Source organism: Pleurodeles waltl, chromosome 3_1 (genome assembly GCF_031143425.1).
Source record: "Pleurodeles waltl isolate 20211129_DDA chromosome 3_1, aPleWal1.hap1.20221129, whole genome shotgun sequence".
Classification (NCBI taxonomy): Eukaryota; Metazoa; Chordata; class Amphibia; order Caudata; family Salamandridae; genus Pleurodeles; species Pleurodeles waltl.
This window is the reverse complement of record NC_090440.1, coordinates 1,828,176,181-1,828,202,228: the sequence shown is the minus strand read 5'-3', so window position 1 is coordinate 1,828,202,228 and position 26,048 is coordinate 1,828,176,181. Positions and strand designations below refer to the sequence as shown.

Genomic DNA, 26,048 nt, shown 5'->3' with positions numbered 1-26,048 from the left:
TGCGGAGCACCTACCCAAAGACAAAAGGGAAGATTTATTGGAGGTCGTGGGTGAGGGTGCCATGGTTTCCAACCAGGTGATAAGCGCTGCTGCTGATTCTTCGGTGCTGTCGGCACATAACTATGCTCATGTAGTAGCTTTAAGACGACACGCTTGGTTGCGATTGACATCTCTCAAACCAGAGGCACAGCAGAGAATTCAGAATTTACCATTCTCAGGCTCCACCTTGTTCGGCTCTCATGCCGATGACGAGATGTCAAGAATGAAGTCTGAGCTAGACACTTTAAAAGCGGTAGGCATCGAACGCCCAAAGGAACAACGAAAAGTATTCCGTCCCTACCAGCGAAGGCTATTCACCCACGGGTATCAGACACCACACTGCATGTCCTCACGTCCCCAGCAGCAACAACAGCATCAAAGGGCCTTCTCGACACAGCGAAAGTCGACAAGGGGTCGTTCCACGCCGCAAACTCAGGCAACTCGCCAGGCTCCAGCGTCTAAGCCCTGAATCTTCGCTTCCCCCTCCTCCGTTATCCACTCCGGTAGGGGGAAGTATCTCAAATCATCTGGACGAGTGGCTACGCATCACAACAGACACCTGGGTATTGAATATTGTGCGAAATGGTTACGCTCTCAGATTCTTCAGTGCTCCTCCATCTGTTCCACCCAAACCAGTCAGCCACCACCTCGAAGCTCTTCAGTTAGAAGTAGCAATCCTATTACAAAAAAGAGCAATAGAGCCCATCCCGATCAACCAACGCGGGAAAGGTATTTTCTAGTGCCAAAGAAGGACAAACAAGAGCTTCGTCCCATTCTAGACCTAAGGACAGCAAACAAGTGGATTTGCAGAGAGAAATTCAGGATGCTATCCTTGCACCAAATTTACCCGCAACTTCGTCAGGGCGACTGGCTCTGCGCGATAGACCTTCGCGACGCTTATTTTCACATTCCGGTGAGCAGGAAACATCGAAAATTCCTAAGGTTCACCGTCGGCAAAAGTCATTACCAATTTGCGGTTCTACCCTTCGGCCTCAAATCAGCACCGAGAACTTTTTCCAAATGCATGGCGGTGGTAGCCGCCCATTTGAGGAAGCATTGAATATTTGTCTACCCCTATCTAGACGATTGGCTTATAAAGGCCTCCAACTATCTAGATGCTCAACAACATTTCAACTGGGCTCAACAGCTGCTCCAGAATCTCGGTCTTCAAGTCAATCTTCTCAAGTCCACAGCAACACCTGTTCAGAGGCTGCATTACTTAGGGGCCATTATAGATACCAATCAAGGAAAGGTGTTTCTTTCAGAGGAACGACGATTATCGATTCTCCAAAAGTGCAAACAACTAGAGAGAACACCACAGACCACTGCAAGAATAATATCCTCTTTACTGGGCTCGATGGCGTCTTGTATCCATCTCGTTCCCAATGCTCGCCTCCATATGAGACCCTTACATGAGTGCTTGGAGGATCAATGGTGCCGACTGATGGACGATTGGGAGAGCACAGTCCTTCTTTTCCCCCCACGCACTACAATCCCTCAAGTGGTGGTGTTCATCCAACAATCTCTTGGTGGGGATTCCTTTCCAGCAACAGACTCCAGCTCAAACCATCGTAACAGACGCATCTCTGCTCGGATGGGGAGCGCACATGGATCATCTTCGAGTCCAAGGCAAGTAGTCACAGAGAGAGAGTGTCTATCATATCAACCTGCTGGAGCTTCGCGCAGTCCATCTTGCGCTCAAGGCCTTCCTACCTTCTCTGAAAACGGAAACTCTCCTCCTCCAGACGGACAACGTGGCCACCATGTATTACGTAAACAAACAAGGAGGCACCAGAAAAGTGATGGTAGTGGTCACTACCCATCTTCAGAGGTTGGGAGTTCTCGTATTCATGTATCTCAGTGACTGCCTGCTGAAGGTTAGCTCACTGAAGTCAGCTATGGACCAGCTCCAGGTGACTGTAAAACTTTTAACATTGTTGGGTTTTGCCATAACGCTTAGCCTTGCAGCAGGCCACTCTCACTCCCCCGCCAGAATAAAACCGTGATGACATATGACTTTCTGCTGGCATGTTGGAGGGGTGAGGGTCACTGGAGTTTAGAGGGCTCTGCTCTCCATTAGAGCCTGCCTCCACCTGAACCTATTGGAGCAATACATTTTTCAGGCCTTAAAAGCGTGCTTACAGCCCATCTCACGCAAAACACCATTGTCACATGGTACTGCAACAGGCAGGGCAGAATGGGTTCCTGGGTCTTATGTCTAGAATTCCAGGCCACCATTCTGGTTGCCAATCAACTGGCAGGGTCCCTGAATGCCAGAGCCTACAAACTGAGCAAATGTCATCTGGCTGATCACAAGTGGTGCCTGCATCCTATGGTGGCATTCGCCATCTTCCACCAGTAGCTACAATCCTGATTAGATTTACTTTTTAGATAGAGAACACGTAGCTTCATCCGTTTCATGTGAAGTTTCCCTAAGAACACTTACTAGGAGATATATTTTAGTTGTAATGGAGCAGTAGACTCCTATACTTTTTCATGTTGCTACCACTCCTGTCCCTACTGGGACTAAGTCATCCTTCTGGCTCTGGATTGAGTCAGAAGAGTGCGGTGTCTGGATCACCGCATGAGCATCTGTCCTCCGATCACTCTACCACTTTGGGTAGACCTCCTCTCCCAGCAGCATAGCATAGCAGAGTACTCCTTCCAAATCTGTACAACTTAACTCCCTATGTTGAGATTGATTAGTGGCAGTTAACTGCTTTCGATCTGGTGTCTGAGATGGTAGATGCCATGCTCACTTCCGTAGACAACTCCATTAAATCAGTTTACGCTGGGACAAATGTGTAACCTGAAGCAGTACCCAGGAAACCTAACCCTTACAGGTGAAGCTGGCATCCTTTTGCTTGGTTTGTCTTTAGCCAAGCATGGTCTTGCAGTGGGCATTTCGCTGCCCTTTCAGCCTTTCTTTGTTTGCCAGACCTACCATAAGTGTTCAAATTCTCTTTTTTCATGAGATTTATTGAACATTTTATGTACATGTTCCCTATCACACCATATATGGTGACACGGTCTGACTGTAATTTGGTCTTGAAATACCTCAAGCCTATGCCTTTCGAGCCTATGCATAGCTGTTTGCTTTGCCTTCTAACTTTGTTTTTCTTATTGCGATTACATCAGCTCAGCACGTGAGTGAACTGCAGGCACAGTCTGTGCAAACTCCTTGCACCAAATTGGTGCTGAGGACTAAGGCAGCCTTCTATTGAAAGATTGTGACTCCTTTCCATGTTCACCAGTGCATCAATCTACCAGCATTCTTTGCTCTCCCTCTCCTCTTGAAAAAGTAACAGAGCCTTCATTGACTGGACCCGCAAAGGGCTTTAAGGTTTTCCTTACATCGTACTGAGGACCATCAAGGGGACAAATACCTTTTTAGGTTGTAAGGAAGTGGACCTTATTGAGATGAATAGTTTTCTCCATTAAGATCTGCTAGACACTCCCCTGAAAGGCCAGACAGCCGTTCAACCCGGGCTCAGGCCTCTACCATGGCTTTTGGATGGGGGTGGTGCCTGTCCTGCCAGGCTGCAGCATGGGTATCTGTGCATGAAACACTAGTGCTTTGACAGCCAGCTCTGGCAAGAAGGACATTTTTCCCCACTTGGTTCTGCATGACGTTTTTGTCTGAGTCCACTCCACAAACCATACACCTTGAGGAGGTACCTTGAGGAGGTACTGCTGTATCTATTCTAAGATGAGGAACATACGGTTAGAAGTATCCATCTGCATAACAAGTTAATTTCATTGTGTAATGCTCTTTCTATTCTTGGATATTCTGTTTAACCAGATTCCTCACTTCCCTCTCTCCATCTCTTTATGTGGAGTGTCCTCGTTTTAGTATCTAAGAATGTCAGCACACTGTAGTATATGTTCTGTGTTTCTTGGCGAAGAAAGAGGAAAAACAAGAAACTGGCCCACTCACCTCTACCTCGTGGCATGCCAGAGCACAGTTAATAAAAACCTCGAGATTCAGTCTCTAGCCTGGGGGGTAGTCTAAGGTGAGGAATCTGCGGTTAGAAAAGTATCTACCTGGAAGACCTTTACCAAAGGTAAGTAACTGGTTCTTTTTGGCCCTTTTCAGCTTTTCTGTGTTAACCTGACCGCCGTCTTTGTTCAAGTCTCCGGCTGCCATGTTTTTTGGAAGTAGTTTACATTTACTCTTAAGCCTTTTTGTTACGCCTCTGTGTGCATCTGTCTTCCTCATTGTGGTACATCAGCAGGTCACACCAGTGAGCTACATGCACTTTTGGCACAATCATGTCTCACATTCTTCTTTCCAGAAAAATTTATATTAAGGACCCAGGTGGCCTTTCTTCCAAAAGTTTCAACTCCCTTCCCCGTCAGCCGGTTGATTAGGCTGATAGTGTTTTTTTGCTCCACCTCACCCTTTGAAAGAGGAGGAGATGCTCCATCTATTTTGTGCATAGAGCTCTCTTAACTTTTACATTGATTTTACAAAAGATCTTTGCCTAGCTGGTTAGCTTTTGGGGGGTTTCACTGGGGCTAAGGCTGTGCAAAAGAAGGCCTCATTATTAAAATCTGCTATGCTTTCTCCAAGAAGCAGTCCCTTAATGTCTTTGAGCTCATTGCACAAGGACCAAAGCCTCTTTGGCAGTGTGGGTGCCTTTTTTGTCTTCTAGCAGGTTTCTACATGGGTGTACACATGTTGACAAAATACTTCTGCCTTGACAGGATAGTCTGGCGGGAAGGACACTTTGCCCGCTGCATTCTGCATGACTTTTTGGTCTGAGACCTCTACCTTTGGGAGATGCTTCTGGGGAATCTTCTGTGAGAAGGGTCCATCAGAAGAAAAGGTTAATTACCTACAATAATGCCTTTTCTGGTGGATACTTTGACTGCAGATAAGCACCACCCTTCCAGCTCCCTGTTCTGTTGTGTAACCTCTTTGCTTTCTAAAAAAGACCCTAATTAAAAATCAACATACTGCCTCAAATATTTTTTTCTATGCTTAGTATTTGGAGGTGCGGAAAAAGACACAAGTCTCTGATGTCAGTGTGCAAGCGTGACTTATCTGCTCTGCCACTACCAGGGCACCAACTATCAGTGTGCAACAGCATTGCTGGAAGAATTTTCCGGATCCGGTCTGCCATCTTGGATATTCTAAAAGTGAGGTTTTAGAATACCCTTTGGTATTATAGGGTATTTAAAAAGTGAAGTTTGGGTTTTTTTACATTTATTTCTGCATTGTAAGATCTTCACAGACAGCCATAAAAGTTAGAGTACCCCCCCCAACTGTTGCCTTGGTAGGTGCAGAGATCCCAAAACGCTTCATATTGCATAGCAGGTATATAATACTAAACCCCCTTTTCAAATCTACAGTGCAGCACCTATCTCACAAAAAAGCTGCTTACTTGAGGCAAAGGTTTTGTTCATAGCCATAAATTATAGATGTTTAAAGAAGCAGACTGTCCCTTTAAGGCTCCAGGGGCTTCCAACACCCATGATGCTGTGCACTGGCATATCCCTTACAAAATCAGTTTTGTTTTTCTCGCTCCTAGAGTGGGATCCTGGAACACCGGGTGTTTTCATGCCTTCTTTTTCTTAGCAATTTAAGTTTTTTTAATTTCACTCAGCATGTTTACAATCTAGCAAACACAATAAAGTATTTTTTACGTTCTTTTCCACAAGGTTTGTGCCTGCCACAATGTTTTCCTTAATTTTTGAATGTGGATAATGTGATAGGAAAAAGCCTGACACATAACCCCACCAGGATTGTGTGGTTTGCTTACCATCTTCCCATATTCTAAAGGGATACGTGTTTTGCAAGAAGATATCTAATTGAACCCTCAAAGACAAGGAAGGAATAGGACTTAACCAAGTGGGATGACTTAGGTGAAGGAGGAGAAAGAGGACACAAACCCTTCAGGGAGTGTTCCGCTTACACTGCAGTGGTGCTTGCAACTCCAGAGGACTCTAAGAAAGGGACATCCAGAGAGAGGTCAGAAAAAGATGAAAAAAGATTGTCTCGTCGGCATTCCCATCAAAGTTGTTTCATGCCACTTTTGAAGACTTCAGCATCAGCAAAATCTCATCCCCCACATGTTAAATGTCAAGAGCTGACTCCGAAGCACCATCATCTCCACTAATCCAGCAAGTCTTCAGAACACTCCAGCCACACACCAGTATGGTGTTTGCCACCTATTCACTTGACATTCCCACACCATTCATCATTGGTGCAGTGGTTTCCGAGCAGGTGGTAAGTCAGGTAGTCATCACTTTATTGCATAAGTATTTAAAATCATTGAAAAACATCATATAACAAGTATGAAAGCAGAAATAAAATGATGAGATCGTGTAAATAGAGACCACAATTGAAGTAGACAAAAACTCCTAAGTGCATCATAGACACAGCTGTCATGGGCTATCCTACTTCAACAGCCATTGTGCCCACAAGATATATTAATCAGCTGGCTTGCCAAGCCTCACTGAAATCCTAAAACAAGTAAATGCCTAGTATATACTACTGCAGCCAGCTTGACCTACTTCAGCAGCAAGTTTGCCTGCTAAGAATATTAATCAGCTGGTGTGCCAGCCACTCTGATATCACCATTCGCATAAGGGGGGTGCCAGCCCTTTGTCCTTATGTTAGGTCAGGTGTACGGACCCATTCCAGAAGACAGGTAATTATTTACTTTAACAAACGATTAGTGCCATACAGCATATGCTCATGGTGCAATATATGTTGGTGCTGACCACAAGGCGGCAGACCATCTGCACCTTGTATTTCAGTTATATACAGGTTGGTTAGAGCATAGTAGGGAGCCTAAAGTGTTGTATGCAAGGTCTACTCAATTATAGGCCAACTGCAGCGGCAATAGTGTGTTTAATTTATTGTTTCTTCCCTAGTTAAGACCCTTGTTACATGTTCTCAACCCGTGTTTCAGGAATAAGAGCATTAGGGGTGTGAGTCTCTGTTGTGAAAGTCCCGGGCAGCAGCATGCAAGGTGGACTACTGATTCTGTGTGATATTGGCACACCCTGCATTGTTTCAGAGTTCTGTTCAAGGACTTCTAAAGACACCTATATTCCCATATGGGTAGAGTTAGAAGCCGCATCAGCAGTATGCTCCTGAATGCATGACCACCAATAGCCACCTTTAAATATTGTTGACAACCAGGGGCCTCACATGACCCCACGAGGCCATCTGCACCTCTAAGGTTCCTGATGCACGTGATATTGGCTTCTCTTGAGGCCCTCCCCCATTGTTCTTTTAAGGTCTTCTTTAACAGGGTTGTCCATATAAGGGGATCTTGCACATATGTTGAAACCAGATCCAAGGATTCCTCAGCGCTTCGTGGATACCTAGCCCAGTTGCTTGAGTTATCTATAAAAATTGCTTTCAGTATCCCTCGCAGACAAGCTGAATTTGCCCTGCTCACTCGATTATGAAATTTAATTATGCCCTTTTTACACACTATCTCCATCCTCGTCAAGTTGAGTTCCAGCCGAATCACTGTATGCCTTGTGGATCTTGGCATCTCAAATATTTTCTTATAGGTTTATAGATGGCAGAGCTCAAGAAGCGTGGTGAGCCTACCAGGGTATGCAAGATGGCCGTAGCTGATTGTTGGTAATAATTTGGCCTTGATGACTCTCCTAATCGACTCTGCGGTGGGAGATTTAAGCCTATGATATGGTTTGAACCGGGTATAGGTGATTGTCTCTGCTTTCTCCACCAGCGCCGAAGCCTGATGTCTAAATGGTGTAGTGATTTCAGAGGACAGCTTGATGGTAAGGTTTTCAGTGTTGACTGTCACTGGAAATGATTTCTCCTGGGAAAGGATTAAGGCTGTCACCTTATATTGAACCAATCCTAAAGCTTTTGGGGCTGCCAGAGTTTGTGATTCATGCGGAGGATCCATTGCTGATTCCATTGCATCCTAATTATCTTCCTCCTCCTCCGAAGACAGTGTCAAGGCAGACTTTGTGTCACTTTCACAAAACGTTATTTCGACTCTCAGAAGATCTCTGGTGGCTCCACTTTCTTGAAAGCAGACCCTAAACCAGACTCCGTAATAGTCTCACTGGAAGAATCAGACATACATCAACCCTTGCAACCATGGCACCTCTAGGAAGGAAAAGAAAAATAATGGATGTGGCAGGCAAAAAAATGTGAAGGACACATCGTGCAGCACTGATGTCAGCTACTGCTACTTTCTGCTTGTGGGCTGTTTTGGCCAGAAAATCATAGAAGGCCTTAAATCATTGTCTGAAGAACTATAGAGGCCTTGCAGGTAGGATTTTGAGGATGTAATTTGGGAACGTTTCCTTATCTTGAAGCAAGTCATTAGCACAGCACATTTGGTGGAGATAGCAGCATCTGGTTACTGCCACAGTATAATTTCTTTTAAGCCTGATGCTCAACTTAAAATTATCAATCCACCATATTGTCTATGTTCCCTATTTGGACCACATGCAGAGCAAGAAATGGTGAGGCTGTAAATTGAAGCTGAGACCCTGAAGACAGTAGTTTTTGAGAAGTAGTTCTTCAGTTCCCTGCATAGGTAGAGGTATAGATGTTATCTTCTTGAGAGGGTTCAGTCTCCTCTTTGGCTCTATCAACAGCAGAGCTAAAGATAGCCTACCAGCTTTTCTGACAGGAGTGAACAACAAATGAGGTCCATGCCAACTCTTCAGTCCAACAGTTGCCAAGGACTTCTCCTGCCCCATTCTTTTAGCCACACTATACCTCATCACCCTGAAGAGTGGGATGAAGTCAGAAATGACAGTTGGGTGCTGATTGTTGAAAGGAAAGGATTATTTGCTGTGCTTGAAGTCCTCTTCACTGCTTGTTCCACATAGTCTGACATTGAGATTCTGGCTGGCTGATTTACGGAATGAGACCCCTATTTCGCTAAGGATACCTGCAGTAGAACCAGTTCCTCCCCCACACAGGTATATCATTTATTAAACATTTTCTGGTTCAGAAACAAAGTGTCCAAAGATGGAATTCAGGCCAATCTTGTCTGCCAATGGTCAGCAAGTGATTAAAAATGGAAGAATTCTGTATATTGGCACTCCCATCAAATTTGCCCACGTCTTAGGAAAGGGGCTGGATGTTTGCTGTAGGCCTGCAAGAGGCCTGCTTACACTTTGCAACTGTGAAGAGATACAGAAAATTCTTCAGATTTCAGGCAGTAATATCACACTGTCATTTTGCAATAGTGCCCTTTGGATTGAAGTCCTCTCCTCAGACATTCTTCAAAGTCAGTGTCATAGTGGTACCCCATTTACGATGTCAGAGAACATTATTTTCTCTGTACCTGAACAGATTATAAAAGTCAAAAGTGCCATGAAATTAAAAAAAGGCCTTGCATCTAACGACTTCAGATTAGGTCTACAGATAAAGCTCTAGAAGTCTCTCTCACCTCACATACAATTTCTGACTTAACATCAGGCATCCTGAGAAACAGTACAAAGAAAAGTATTTCCTTTGGATGAGAAAGTGATCACCTTATTTCAAAGGCTGCCCATGCCACACCCCACCAAGTCTTCATATTACTGGGTTCCACAGCCTCCTGATTTTCTATTGTCTTGAATACAAAACTTTACTTACGACTTTCCCAGATATGCCTGGAAGATCAGTGAGGTCGCAAAAGGAGATCATATAGGACGGTAATCCCTCCATTTCAGTAGCAGCAAAACAGCCTCTCTCCTAGTGGTACAAAAGAGCCAGTCCCCTGCAAGATATTCCTTTCCTTCAGGAACCTACAATGAAAAACGTTCTGCCGGATGCCTCACTCTGTGTGGTGATCCCAGTTCTTTCTGTGCATGATAACCGGTATAGGAAAGACAGTCATCATCACATCAGTAGCTTGGAACTTGCTATGAACGATTCAAAGAGGTAGTTCAGCAACAGTGCTCTACTTAAACAAACAAGGAGGCCCAGGATGGTGATGCTAAAGATCTCAACGTCTGCCTTGTTCCGAGGTCTGTCGATAAAGTCAGTTCAATAACTGGAACTCTTTAAGTCAGCAGAGAGATTTCCCAAGCAGATTTAATGAAGAAAATCACAAATGTGGCGTAGACACACGTTAGTCAAGAAATCTTCACGGATAGGGGCTACCAAAAATAGATCACTTTGCAACCTCTTGAAACAAAAAAATTGCAAGACTTTGCATCCAGACTTACCAATCTAAGCTTAATGCCCTTTTGATGATAACATTAATGTATGCATTTGCACTGATCCATTAACATCAACAATCATCTTGAAGCTCCAGAATTTGACAGATGACTATTATCCTCATTGCTCCAGAGTGGCTAAGGCAAAGTTGGTGTCTGGACCTGCTGCAATGTCATTAAAGGCACACTGGAGATCTCCATGCAAACCAAACTTCTCTCCAGATGATAGGGTAAGATATTCCACCCAAATGTGGGATCCTTATAGGTGATAGCATGGCTTCTGAGAATAGACAATGCAATAATCTGAATCTTCTTCATTATTGCATGGACATTCTGAAATAAACGGAACTTCCTTCTAAGGGCTCTGCCTACCCTTTCAAATAGAACAAATTGTGCTTTTGGTGTCACCAAAACAGGCACAATCCAAATCCTGCCAAGAAGTGATACTCCTTTACTTATATGTTGGCTCTGGCAAAGTTGCCATTCTCTCACAGCAAAGTACCCCTTGCTACTATTGCAGCTTTCAAGGATGGTCCTTATCAAGCTTCCTTTTTTAGACCTCCTGTGATGACAGGATCGTTAGAAGGCTTAAGGAAAGTTGTTCCTCCTGTATGGATATTTCCACCTTCTTGAGAGCTCAGTTTGGTTCTTTCAAACCTATTCACAGGGCTTCATTGCAGCATCTGTCTTGGAAGCTATTACTTAGGCTTGACAGATATTGAGATACAAGCCATTTTGCCAAATGAACTCCATACAGTGTTTCAAGCAAATAGAGTAGTAATTTCATATTTACCAAGCCATTACTCTCACAGTTTTCTTAATCTCAAATTGAGCATTCTTTGTGCTTTTTGGATGTCAGGAGAGTGTTTTGCTTCTGTCTAGACCAGACAGAGCCTTATGCATTTCTCACCAGCTCCTATCAACTACAGTCATATTCACCATGGTCTAGCAATAAAAAACAATCAATTTCTCATTGGATTGTATCTTGTATATCAATGCGGTATCAATTGGCTGAAGAACCCGAATCCCTACCAGGGAAACTCGGAGCCCATTCCACTAAAGCAAAAGTGGCTACTACGGCAGCCATTTCGAAATCAGTCGACACTTTTAGAAAACACAACTGTTTTGATTTGGATAAGGAAGCAGACTCCAATATTGGGCAAGCTGAGAAGTCTTTGTGGTTTGCTCTGTATTACAACTTCAACCAGTCTCTTATGTGAATTAGATTTTCTATCCCTTATGCCAAAGAGGTGCGAGGGAGCACTGTTTTTTTATCTTGCCGTACCAATTTAACATTTGTGGCTATCAAGGAAGATCCTATGATGCAGCCTTAAAGGGACTGCATACTCTTATAAAGTAAGTCTATCATGCTGCACTTTTCCTGATTACTTAAACATACAGGCAGCAGCTTGTGTGTCGGTGCTGCAAGAAGGGTTTTTTAGGATTACACTCCGTCTAAAAATGAGACTATCTTGCCTTTAATAGGCAGCTAAAGGGTGCTAAGTAACATCAAGACATGTCCGGCTCTTCACCCTGAACACATCCACACATACTCTGTCTTGCACTCTCTCTCTCTCTCTCTTTCTCTCACTCTTTCTCTCACTCTCTCGCTCTCTCTCTCTCCCTCCTTTGATAGAAGGTGTTCCTGGGTCCCCACTTGCAGTGGGGAATTAGTCCAAAGTGAATCAGTCCGACTCACAAAGGCTAACATACACATTTATTACAAGTACACTTAATCTTACACTTTTGAATAACTTTATTAATTTTGGTTGTTCACCATTTATGAGTGTAAAGTTACTTAAAATTGTAGACTTGCATATTCCCACACCCCGTAACAGGGGATGTAGTCAGTAAAAATATCAAATACGATCACTAATAGTGACTTTACAACTGTATTTGATGTTTTGCATTCCGGACAGACTAACTCCCCCTCTCGCTGTCTTCCACATTTACTAATAATATGAAAACTTACATGTGTAGAGATCTCTACAGTTGGGGTGGAGTTCTCTGCACTTATAAGATAGGAGAGACAGATGTGTGAACTTCCGCACATAGGTATGTGAATAGCATTTTGTTGTACTTTATTAGTAGTATTCTACTCTTCTATTCTATTCTAGCACTACTAAATGTTTTACAAAATGCAGTTTGTGAATTGGCCCCTATGACGTCAGTGAAGATTCCTATCATGCAGAACCAGATTTACAAGTAGACATTTCTTCCACATTCTTAAATGTATAACTTTTTATTTGAGTTGGCATAATTTTATTCTTTTGCTGAAGATTCAAGTCTACTGTAGGGATTTCTGTAAGTTTTAATTTTTTTGTGTTGCTTATTATTAATATAAGTATGGATTGTTTTAACTAACACAGAATAATGGAGACTGACCATTGACATAATTTTACTAAGTGCTTACTACGAAACTGATGAGCATTCCTCCATGTGTCAATGTTTATTTATATTCTGACCAGAACACAAGTTATTTTAAATCTATAAAAAACATTCTTAACTCTGTCAGGATGCATATCTCCCATCTCTGGTGGCAACTCTTCTAACTGTCGATTCCCTGCCTTCTGAATTCCCTCAGTCACCATATTTAATCCAGTACTTTTCAAAGCAGGTTACTCCTGTGCACCAATAAGTGGTACCAGTTTCTCCACTGAAACCTTGCACCATCACACAAATTGTCAACAATGATGCTCTAAAGGCTCCATCCTTATGTGCTGACATCAATTCCTTTATTTTTTCTACACCCTTCTACTACTGACCTTGTCAGTGTTTCCTGACTCCAAAATGTGTTTTCTAACACACGCTGCTAGGGAAATGTTCCCCTAGAGTCCAGAGGCTTTGGGTTTCCTTCATGGAGCCACATGATGGTTTTTGGGTTCTGGGCACAACTCCCAAGTTATGCTACAACCTCTCCCTAATGCATCCAAAGTTTATTGAGGAAATAAGGGATGTGGCTGACCACAGGAAGTGCAAGAGGTCATGCTCCAAGCTGTGGACCTGCTCCTCCTTCAAGTCACGGACCTGCTCTCAGGTCTGGTCCTGCTCGAAGTCGCCATCTCGGGTAACTTGAAGATGAAATCAAGAGACATGAGGGAGAAGAGTGGCCTATCCAGAGGTTATACATTTAATAATAAAAAATATAGGCATCAATCTGGGATAGACTTTGTCTTGATGGATAGGGATTTGGGCCAGTGCGTGAAGAAGATTTTCCATGTTGGGTCTCACCTGTCTGATCATTCTGCTATTTGTATGTGCATTGGTTCAATCGGGAGGGTTATTCAGGGGAGATAGACATAAGATAGGTCATTATTGTTAGAAGGAGAAATAGTGGCAGAGTTACAAGTCGACGTAAGGGAATTTTTTAATCTCAATGTGGGTTCTGCCTCACCGGCCATGGTTTGGGACTCCTTTAAGGCATTTCTCCGAGGGAGGCTAATGAGTATTGCTGCGTTTAGAAGACGACAATATAAAGAGGAGGTTTCTCAGTTGGAGCAGATAGAAACCACACTGGTTAGCCTGGGGCTTGAGGAAGTGGATAACCTATACAGGGCTGGCCTAAGACTGCAGGCCGAGCTAGAGGGGGTGAACGCAGGTAGGGTCAGGTAGAGGTATGAGGCATATAGGCTGGAGCATTTGGAATGTGGAGAAAATTGTGGGAAGATACTAGCATGTAAATTGAAAGCTGACAGTGAAAAGAACAGGGTCATAGAAGTTAGAGATGTCAACACAGGAAGACTAAAAAGGGGTAGTAAGGAGACCAGTAAACTCTTTCGCAATTTTTTCTCTGATTTATATGCTGAGGAGTTGGAAGTGCTCTCGGATGACGTGACAGATTGGTTGGAAGGCTCAGGACTGGGGTCTCTGTGCGAACCCCAAATCAGCAAATTGAGTTTGGGGAGTTCGAGTTTGCCCTATAATCAGTCAAGGTTGGGAAAGCCCCAGGCCCGGATGGGTTGCCATTAGAGGTCTATAGATGTCTGGGAAATAGCATTAAGTCCTTTTTTTGGACCTGTGTAATGACATTTTAGAAGGGAAAAGCAAGATGCCCGCGTTGTGGAAAAAAGCAAATATTACTGTATTAATGCCGAAGCCTGGGAAAGATCTGAGATCATGCGATGCATATAGACCAATTTCCCTGTTAAATAATGATTATAAAATATTTGTAAAGATTATGGAAGATAGGTTAAGTGGGGTCCTGTGCAAAATTATCCATCAAGATCAAAAAGGCTTTATGAAGGGGAAGTGGATGTGGGATTTGACACATATCCTGATAGGCTCAATAGATTTAGCTATTGCTTGCCAGGATCCTTTGGCGATAGTCCAGGTGGATGTCACTAAGGCCTTAAATAGGGTGAACTGGGTCTATTTGAGGAAGGTTTGTGAATTTTGTAACTTGAGGAACATTTTATAGGGATGTTGCAGGAATATCTCAAGGTCCTGAGGCAAGGATTCTGGTGAATGGGATGTTATCCTCTTCTTTCAAAATTAAGAGGTACTAGACAGGGATGTCAGTTATCTCCATTGCTTTTCAATGTATACCTTGAGCCTTTTGTGTGCAAACTTCGGAGGGATCAGAGGGTACTCCCATTTTTGCTGTGGGGATTGGAGTAAGAAGATTTCCCTTTATGCGGACGATATATTAATATATATATCTGATGTGGCCCAAACTTTAGATGCTGTGAAAGACCAGGTGGGGGTGTTTGGGAAGATTAGTGGTTTCGCTGTAAATAGTGAATAATCGGAAGTAATGGTGTGTAATATGAAGGTAACTGGAGTTCCAGTGAAAAAAGAGGTGAAATATTTAGAGGTCACTATAATGCAATAAATAAATAAAATGGCGGAGGTTAACTTTAAGAAAATATTGAGGAAACCCACGCATCTGATGAAGAAATGGGTTAGTCTTCCCCTTATAATTATAGGACAGGTGAACTTAGTAAAGATGATGATCCTTACTAAGTTTTTATTTATTTTTAATGCAGTCCCGTTGATGTTTGAGAAACAATGGCTGAGTAAGCTCCAGAGAGAAATCGGTAGCTTCATTTGGGCCTCTAGAAGGGTACACATTGCTTGGAGGAAGTTGAAGAGGAGGAGAGAGAAGGGAGGGTTGGCATTACCTGCTGTGGAGTACTATGCGTGGGCTTTTTTTCTGAAGAATTTCAGGGAACTAAGGGTGGAACCTGGGGACTCTGAGAAGGGACAAATGTTCAAGGCTATGTTGAAATTAAATTGTGTACACAATAAGAGCTTGCTGTATAAGTTTGGCGACCCCAAGTTCATTAAAAAAAATCCGGTTGAAAGTAATTAAGGACTTGATAAAACTTTGGTGGGTCTGAGAAGAGCTGTCAGGTTGCCATATTATATTAGGTATCCCCCAATTTGGGACTCGCCAGGTTTCCCTGAATGGCCTAGAAGTATGCTTCTTGTCCCTTTGAAGAGGCACATTTGGGGACAATTGGTCAAGGATTTGGAGTTAGTCATCTTTCGAGACATTGAATCCTGACGCTGGGGGCACCTTATACAGGTTTAAATACCTTCAAATCTCCAGTTGGTTGATGTAAGTGAAAGAGGAAGTTGGGGTCTCGAACGATTTGAAAGGGTTTCTATGCTCTGATCTCCCTTTGAGATGGGAGATAAGGAAGTTGTATTGGTTGATCATCGAGAGAGTGGATGGAGCGTACTCTCTTCGGAGAAACTACAGGGGAAGGACCTGCCAGGTCAGCAGCTCATGGATCTATGGCAAGCTTCTAATGCCCTTCTATACGAGATAGTTCGACCGGCATCATTGAGAAGGAATCACCTTTTCACTATTCATAGGGCCTACTGGACACCTGCGAAAATTATGTAGAATCGGGCAAGGAACGATATTTAGCTTGTAAGAAATTTGGTCTTGATAGCGCAGATGTTCTTCATATGTTTATGAGCTGCCCCCAGGTCACCAGGTTTTGGAGTAAGGTGGAGGAGGTAATAAGTGAGGTACTCTTGATTAACCGTCAGGTCGGCCCCTCCCTGGTTCTTTTTGGGGGTTTTCAGGAACAAAGCCACTTGACACTTGAGAGGAAAATGATTAAGTTGCTTTTTCATATGGTTTTGTTGGCTAGGTATGAAATTTGTAGAAAATGGGAGACTCCTTTCCTCCAGACAATGGAGGATTGGTTGGAGGCACTAATTTACTATTCTACTATGGATATGAAGAGAGGGAGGAAGGAGCAGGAACTTTGGGCTCCTTTGAGAGAGTGGTTGGAAAGCTCGCATTATCAGTCTCCCTTCCGGGAGCCTTGATTGTCTGATGATTACACTGCCTCTGATCCTAAGCTTGCTTTGTGGATCTTAAGCAGCACACGATTGGTGACTCAGTGTTGTTTCCTGGAGAAGAATCTCCTGACGAAGAGAGGTAAAGCGTGGTGGGAGGTTGCCTGAACTCCCTGGGGCCACCCTTGAGTCAGATTGTGGTAAATGAGGACCTAAAAAATTTTTTTTTAAAAGAGACGTGAAGAGAAACTTGTCCCTGTCCAATCTCTTGGGCTCTGGGTAGAAAGTACGCAATCGGCACTCTAAGGACCAGACTCGCTTCCATCCTCTGACTACAAACCTGTCATGAATGTGGCCTTGGTGAGTCCTGGATTCTGTAGGCCGTCATTAACTCTGCAGCAGATAAAGGTTTTCAGGAGGGCCATGCGGCAGCTTTTTAGGATGATGCCAGCTCCCTGTAGAGTCCCTTAAGTATCGCATTCTGCCCCATAGAACTGAAGGGCCCCCATTCTGACTTTTCGTGTTGGCCTCTGCTCTTGGTTCTCTACCGTTGCTGATCTATAACTCCTTTCCTGCACCAGAGGCTTTGTCGGTTCTGACCATTTAGACTACAGCCTCGACACCAGTGATAGTGATGCTTACCCTGGATCCGACTTTCCATCTGTCATACGCCCACACTAGGCCTATGTCTCATTACGACATTAGCAAGATACAGCCCTCAACTTTGAATGAAACCCAGCATCTTCCCTAGTGACAGTACTACTGTAAGTGGGACGCCTTGTTTGGATTCTGCTCAGGGGCCAAGCTCCCCACTAAGTTAAGTGCCTCCTTCCCTATTTTTCAGAGCAGCAGATGTTCTACCTCTCCAGTTGCCAACTATAAAGACAAACCTAACATAGATCTTGCAGGTTGGGCCTGCTACCTTTTAACAAGGCTTTGACAGAAATGTTTAATGAAAGCCTGGTCAAAGCCATGTTCTGCTCCTCCATAATTTGTTCAGTGGCTAGGCATCAAAGAAATGCCCAGGGGACTTCCTGACTCAGCATCTGAGTCCCAAGAGATTGCTGTTTTAAATTTCCAGAGGCAAGGTAGATCCCAACACGTTCTCTCTTGGACCTCATAACAAATTTGAAGTTCAATGGTGCATTTGGCAATAGTCTTTTCTTCTGCCAGTGTGACATTGAGGTCCCTGAATGCCGTCTGCTTTCTGGGCCTCTACACATATGACTTGTGGGATATTACCAGTGAGATTATACCAGCCATCCCTGACAAATTGAGAAACGCCTGACAGACAATCCAGGGTGGACAAGATGCTGTTAAATATGTTTTGAAGACTGCCCTGTAAACCTCTGCAACACAAACAAGATATTGCCAGCCTTCTGCTCTGCACAACATCTTCTTGCCATAGAGCCTAGCCCATATAGTCCTACTGCACAGTGTTTACCCTACCCATACCCAGTTTTTAGATAAATTACCCAGATAGCAACCGATGTTAGCCAGCTATCACATTTGTACTAACCCATCCATATGTCACTATTGTCCAATGCCTCCCATTTCCACCAGTTATCGCATGGTAAGTAGTTTTGGGAAATGCAGTTTATAATTAACGGGGACTGACCAACATATTATCTTGTTAGATTACAACATGGTTCACCAAGAAAACTCTACTCAGCCTCCCGTAACTCTAGAAAAGCAGCAGGCTTTTACGCAGAGAAATTAGTGATCTAAGCATTACCAAATAACATAAAATTTCAAAACCAATTTAGAAAATTCAAGAAAAATTCAGTAAGTAAAATGCCACACAAATGGTAAAAATTAGATTAAGAGAAATACAATATATGTGTTTTTATGTATTCAAGTACGAAAATTAGTGTATTACCAGCTGTGGCTACTGAAGAACACTTTTGAATAAAAGACAATAAGCAAGAAAAAGTTATCATAAATCTGCTCTGCCTCACAGAAGTTAGGAGGGGAAGGGTAGAGTCACTTTCCTTGTATGCCTAACGGGAATTGTGAAAGTAAACTTTTAATCACAAGCAGACATCTCCATAGAAAAATCCACTTCACCTATGCAGGGCAATCTGCGTTTAGCTGTTATTCAGAGTAGGAACCTGCTTTTCTTCAGCAGATAAGACACACGGTTGATCTATCTAGTGTATTCTAGCTCTGCAGTGATGTAGTAATGTTACCATATGATAACATTGCCTCACATATCCAGTAGACATCCCCAGTCAGATAGGAGTACATCCCTCCCTACATCATGCATTAGTGTCTATTGCATAGTTTCTTCCTCCATATAAAGTTGTAGAATGTTTCTCCCATTGCATAGTTAGCTTACCATCAAGCAGTAGAATCTGCTGTCCAGCTGTTGTCTTGAGTCTTACCTCAAAGGCTGTACCTCTGATAAAGCCTGACCTATTGTAACTGCGCTCAAGTCTTCTCCAACCCACACCTAATCTGCTCCCCATTGCCATTATGAAGGAATATGTCTTGAGCAGCTTCTCTTAGTTGTTGAGTTAGAGAATGCCTCCAATGCCTTGTGAACTCATGGGATTGATGGGAAGCATCCCTGAGCTTCATATGCTGCTCAGTGTAGCATTATGAAATATCCCTTGGGAAGAGGGATTACTCCTCCTGTCTCCTTCCTGGTAGCAGAGGATTGATTTCTTTGGATAATGGTACTGAGGACCAAGCCACCAAGGTCCCAAATGACCACTGAACAACAGGGAAACATCTTTTTGGGTCCCTCCTAGCACCTGTAAGTAGTGCTGAGCCATTCACAACTCCATACCTAATGTGGCTTTCTTAAGTATTAGTACAGGCACTTAGTACAGGCAGTCTTTAGCTCTTTTGAGACACTTCTGTTTTTAGCATATGCTATAATGTAAATAGATTTTTTAAAATTGCTATTCTTCCAATAACAAACGCCTCATATATGAAGGCGTGTGATTCACCATTAGCTGTGGCGAATGACATTTAATCCTTACAGGCCTTTTGTCAACTTAAATTGGCACAATTTAGAGTTTGCCGGAGAGAGTACCACCAAACTGAAGGACCCCCTCCCAGCCCCTTGATTTATAGACGGGTGGACCTTCAGTATGTAGATAGAGGGACCTCCATACCACTCCCATGGCCTGAGAGAGGGCTGACGAAGGCAGCCACATGATCCGTGTTTATTTTTACAGACTGCCACCAGAAACATGGCGGTGTGTAAAAGTAAAAACTTTTCAATGACTCCCAAGGCTGGAGGGTCATTGTTTTTCATTTCTATTTTCAAAAACAAAGTCTTGCTTTGGGATTTTGTTTTTGAAAATAAAGAAAGAAAATGATTGTGTGCAGTTTAGCGCTGCCGTGTTGCCGGAGCCTCACTACACACTTTAAATGTATTAGCCTGCGGACATCTCTAAATTCAAAATCAGGCCATAAGTGTTAAAAATTTTAATGAGTATGCTATTGGGAACTTTGCATTGCAGTAGGCGTTTGAATTGTCTTCTTTTTTGCATATGTCTCTTTATTTTTCATATTTGTCTACAGTTTTGGTGATTAAGTTTAATGTTGTAAATAATTTAGGCTTGCCTATTACATAAAGAATGTAGGCATGTAACAATGATCTTTTGATAGTGTGAACTGCAGATGTTTGCCTGCCTTCCACATTAATAAGTAAAAATAGTACCTTTTGGGTCATTATCAGTAAGTTAATTAAGCACTTTTCTCTGATCTTCTCTCGAGGTATATTTTGGAGTCCAGACTGATTCTTTATGGTCACTGGTTTGATTATAAATGTGTGTGTGTGTATAGATACGTATATCAAGAGAGAGATTTTAATAAATTATTGTTTTAAGTTATTTTGTCTTTGTAAATAAATATATCCTGTGGGCTGGGTGCAGATAGTTTTAACAATCCTTCAACACTATAAATAAGAATAAACCTTTTTTCATTAAAATACACTAATACATTATATATATATGTTGCTTGAAGAACCAGCAATCCTATGGACCAATGGACTATGAAAGCCTTCAGCAAGAGCTTGCTTTGAAAGAAACCATATGGAAAAAAGTGTCACCTGAATCAAACGAGGATACCACCACTACTACCGTAGTGTATAGGATGGGAAGTCTCGGAGAAAGGAACTAAAGAAATGAGTGCTAATATATGAAATTTCTTCTGTGTGCCCTTGAGCATCTGGAGTTTGTTTTATATTTTCCAAGTATTTTAAATGGGTTTGTGTTGTCTGACATGTATGTTTGTTTGTAGATTCCTGTTACTGCATTATGGCCTTTAACCAAAGAAACATATCAATGCGAAACTTTGAAATGCAGTTCTTGATATATGTGGGACAACTCCGACCACAAATATTTTAAAGAATACCTTAAATTATGCCAGCGGTATCCTGAAAGCACCCTCCTAGATGCAAAGGTTTATAACAGGATCAGAGGCTGGATCTGTTGTGTTGATAACCATGATACTCTGATTTATTCAGTGGATGTACATTTAAAATATTAAGATCTTTAATTAAGGCAACCTGAAATAATTTGTCCACCTCGTCCAATGTGTCAGGTTCTCCTATTTGTGCATATGTTTGTCAGCCAGAGGAGGAAATCACAGTCTTATTTTCAGTATTCTTGAAGTGTCTGAAGAGGAGAATTTGGTTTTGACTATCAGTGTTTTATTACAAAATTGGAGGTAAGAGCAATTCTATTTTTTTTAACCTTTTTTAAAAATGAATTGCTAAAGCAAAACTTGATATCTTCCTATAGACAATGGAATCTGCTTGACCAGATGTATAACTAATCTTTTGTCTTTTGAGAATGGTAAATGACTGATTGGCATGTGACAGTTGTGTTGCGTGTAGAGTGGTTAACTGTTCAGTATTTAGAACTTATGCTGCATTAGCTACAGTGTCTTAATGTAATTATAGAATGATGACCAATTATTCTTGGAGGCAAGGGCAGAGGATACATTGTTTGCTTCACATTCTGATTTTCTCTGTAATCAGTAGGGGTCATATTGGATGAATGGGTGGTATTGCCTTATGTTGAAGTAGAACAATGTTCCCCTATGGCTCATTTACGTATTTGCAGGGATATTTCAATAATACAGTTGGCCTAATCATAAACTGTCATATGTGAAATCACCATTAATTCCCCTGTGATCTACGCTTTTATATATTTAGCATAGCTAAAAATCAAGACACTTAACTCAAAGTAGGCGCTCCAAGTTACTGTACAGTGCAAGTGCTAAAAGGTGAGACAAAATCTTATTAACACAAAAAGTATAGGCAATATTTACAGTATGTACACAAAAGCTAATGCCTAGATTGGACAAAGAATCACTTACAAAATCGGACACTCTCAACATTCAGATTTGGATGGTCCAAAAATGAATGATAAGGGGAAAACCCACACAATTCAACGTTATAACCCATTACAAGGAATCATATGGGATCTTCATTACTACAGAAAGAACCTTGGTAGCAACCTTCAAGAGAAACATAAGTATTGTCACATGTCACACTGTGAGCTGAGGCAGGGGGCATATTACCCTGAAATCAAGCAGACCTTGCCTGACCAAACAACTTCTGGTCTATATCTAGAAACTACAAAGCCCATGAACCACAAGGCCACCCGATTATGATGAATATGATATATATATGATATATGTAATATACCTAGAGCACATACATAAACATCATCGTTATTCTTTTTTATTTTATATACATTGAAATCAATATATTCATAATACATAAATATTCCTCAAGACCAAAAAACAGTCGTCAATATACAATGTTCTATATACAATAGAAAAAATAATCAATCTGATAAAGATTACAAGAATGTGATTATGTACCCCCATGCATCAAACAATCACACCTCACAAACCTAATCAAACTCAACTCTCATTCATACCCATACACACACTTCATCAGACATAATATCCACTTATTTAAAAAAATCCCTTACTGTTCAAACAAAGTATCAAATTATCATTCCAGTATAACATACCATAATTTAAATCTAGCATACATTAATTCATGTGATGTATTAGTACATAGTCATTCTTTTCTTGTTTAAATTGCTAACTTAAATATATAGGTCCCACGATTTAAAACAAATCCTGTATTTTTAGAAAACTGTAGCACCGATGAGCGTTTCGGTGCCCCTCCAACTAGGGAACCACCGTCATCAGGATGTATCCACACTTCAAAATGAAGTGGAAAGTTCTCTGGTAGATTCTCCAATTTTCTGTATGACGGGGCCTCGGGCCTCTCTCTGAAAACAAAACACAGGGCTCATATTAAAACCGACTAATAGAATACCAATCGATCTCTCGGATAAAAGATTACGGAAATCACCACTGCCACCAAGTGTGCAGTACATATAACGAACCATAAGACAGCAAAAACAAATTAATACATAAAGAACTAACACCCAGTCTAAGTATATAACCCTAATTTACCAACATGCTTCCAGACCTCCAGCATGTGAAACAACAGGTACAGAAAACAAAGGATAACAGAACAGCACCCATGTGTCCAAGCAAATAAAAACCCTTTGTAGACCAAACTAGTACTACCTTCTATTCCAGATGTTCCAATTGCTTTTCTACAAATCATCCACTGACCTTACACTATCAAGGGGTTCATACAGGTAGTTCTCCTGTAGTTAGTCCAAAGACTAATTCTCTAGGGGAACAAAAACAGGAAGATACAATGTTACGGTTCGTAATCCTAAATATTTACATAACGTTCCTCTCAGTTGCCCTAATAATATTGAATCCTGTCGATGTATACATCCAGGGGAATGTTAGCCCTCGCCATATGGGGTCTCTTCTGCTTTTCTATGGAAAATCCATCCGATGTTAGTACAGTGCTCCTTCTGCTGATCATAGAGCTACCATAGAGGCTTGGAGGGCAGCTGTCACCCAATAGTTTAAAGTTCTGTCCAACAGGCACTGGGGATATAACCCTGTACGTACACCTATAGATTAAATAATCAAAAAGGGGGTGTCAGAACTCATAACCTCATGGTAATATTATACTACACTTACACTGCGGCCCGTAATAGTCAAAGGGACATAACACATATAAATGGGACCAAGAGGAAGAAATATCTCAACACCTTATGATAGCATCAAGACGAAATCCTCAAAGATCCCACGCCTTAGTACTGCTAGCCGTCAGACTGGGGAATGTCCCATTTATATACCTTCTACTATGTTCCCCAGACTGTGTAAGGCGGATACTCGCCTCTATGGTGTAAATTCCAACTAGATATCATAAAGTGCCCAATACAGTGTGGAGAGAGAGCTCGGTGGAAATTCCATTTCCCCACCTTGCTGTAGCGTTACCACACAACACAAACCGGTAAGGCTGCTCTATTAAGCCCAGATACATGTCCCGCTCCAGAAACTTTTATTAAAGAACCAGAGGAAGAATAAATCAAGAGGCCCATCAGTGAAATAACTTCTTTGTGGGAAAACAGGAAAAATTAATCACCATAATGGCACTTGGACATGCAGCCTGTGTGATAAAGCAAACAGCGATCAGCGGTGAATGGGAGTTATATTGCCGCCGAGTCATTACATGCCCAACCCAAAACGTTGTAGTCGTGTCCACCCTTTTCTGCATGCTTAATAACAAGCATTTAATGGCAATGGAACTAAAAGGAGAAAGGGAGATAATAAGCTCTGAATCGTTACATGCACACTGCAAAACCATCACAACTGTGTTGGGTAGTAGCTCAAGTATCGGTGTGTAGTATGCAAACCCACCGGGATAGGCATTATCATCTAAACTTACGAGAACACCATTGGCACGCAAAGTAACCACCCTTGTGAGCCTAATGTCATCATACGCCTAAAGTGAATGTGGATCTAACTGCAATCCTCTGCATGTGATGCTCACTGTTAGCGCACAAAAATATCAAGAGAATAGCGTCAGCCCATTGAAAAAAAAGCGAGAAATCTGTGGTGATATAAATCTATAAATAACAGTCTAATGTAAACTTTTACCTTTAACATGTGGGAAGTTTTCTCGAACACAGCGCTATCTGGAGAAAACTTCACAGCATCCCAAGAAAAAGGGAGAGAGAGGTCCAAATAAATGACTGACGCATGAGGAAGTGTAAAAACAGTTAGACTCTCATCCTGACCCAGAAGTTGGAGCGCTCTGTGCGAATCCTTCAAAAGAAAGGCCAACAGCCTGGCGCACAAGCGGACAGCTGTGTATGTGTAAAATACATGTGCATGCCTCAAAATATCTATATTGGTAACCTAATCACTTGAACCCATAAAAATACAAACAAATGCAAAAACTGGCCACTATGGGAATCTTATGCTGCTAAAATGAGTCATATGGGAACATTATTTGTTGATTATCGTATTACCAGGTTCTTTGTAAATACTGGGTCCCCATGCATTGGACGAGTTATGTTAGAATAGATCACATGATATACATCTGTTTTCTAAAACAATATTCAGAGCCTTTGGACTATAATTTCCAAGATAATATAATCTGAAATGTATGTAAGTGAGGAAAACATGGCAACATATTTATCTCATCATGCATTAAATATATTTTTGGTGTGCTTTAAGCAAAGCAAGAGATGAACCACTTAAAAAAAAAAAACAGAATAGAACACTTCTTTTTGTTCACTATTTTAGTGTTTAGGATTGCCCTGAAAATATCTCTTGTGACATTAACATAGGTTTGTATCTCGCGTTCATTTAGTCGTACTTCAAGGATTTCCTGCCCGTGACATGAGATAGCAATAGCAGTTCACAATTCAGCTAAGTCTTTTGATGCCGATGCACATGCTGCTACATTCTAAATTGACCTCTGCAACTCATTCTGTACGAGGGATAGTTCTCTGCCCCGCAGTTATATCACCAACGCCAAACTAAGCCAGTTTTCTCCGAAAGCCATTTTGGGGATTAGGTAATACTTTAGCACCTTAATCATTACTATGTGTTATTACCAGGAAATGTTGGGCCTTTTCTCCCCAATAGAAGGCTCACACAATGGAAGGGTGACAGCCACTTGTTTTTCCAAATGGTCATATGTGCCGTCCATCCAAGTGGGTTCAGCTGCCACTCTCCTTGTATCCCAGTAGTCTAACCACGAGGTTAAGAGAAGCATGTGACACCGGCGTTTGGTACAGACTCTCTTCTTGCATTGAGGGCCTTCATACCTCATCAATGTCTACATTCTTCATTACTAAACAACATTTAAGATTGCCTTGAATCATCAGGTACTAAATTTAAATCTAAGAGTTATGTCTGGCATCTTTCCAATTAGGAAATAGAACCTAGTAAACTAGTAGGAGACTCGGGGTTGAGTGATCCTGAAGAAAGCCAATGAAAGCCTCTGTCACCATTTTAAAGGCCGAAACTTGACCTGAGCAGACGTACGAAGAAGGTGTTGTAATGAGTACCAACTTTCTTCCACTCCTGTATTTGTCTGTAATCTTGTATTATACTGGTCAACTCTGAGAAAATAAACCTGTTTTGAAATACTGCCCCAATACGATCGTAAAATTAGCAGCAGCCTGTCATTGCCCACTTTCCCGATGCTAATATTTACCATTTGCAAAGGCAGT

The 26,048-nt window shown here is 42.0% G+C and overlaps 1 protein-coding gene across 3 annotated transcripts in view; it reads left to right on the top strand.

Annotated features, from left to right (window-relative positions):
- The window catches only part of GLS (glutaminase), a 607,111-nt gene that overhangs the window by 373,401 nt on the left and 207,662 nt on the right, over positions 1-26,048 (top strand). The window contains exon 15 of one of the 3 annotated variants that reach the window (XM_069225887.1): positions 20,431-21,477. The exons of 1 other annotated variant lie outside the window; for it this stretch is intronic. In XM_069225887.1, the coding sequence (XP_069081988.1) occupies positions 20,431-20,586 (156 nt within the window). In that variant the 3' untranslated portion in view covers positions 20,587-21,477. Of the gene's footprint in view, positions 1-20,430; positions 21,478-26,048 lie in introns of those variants that run through there. One more of the 3 variants, XM_069225888.1, reaches the window with a different exon arrangement.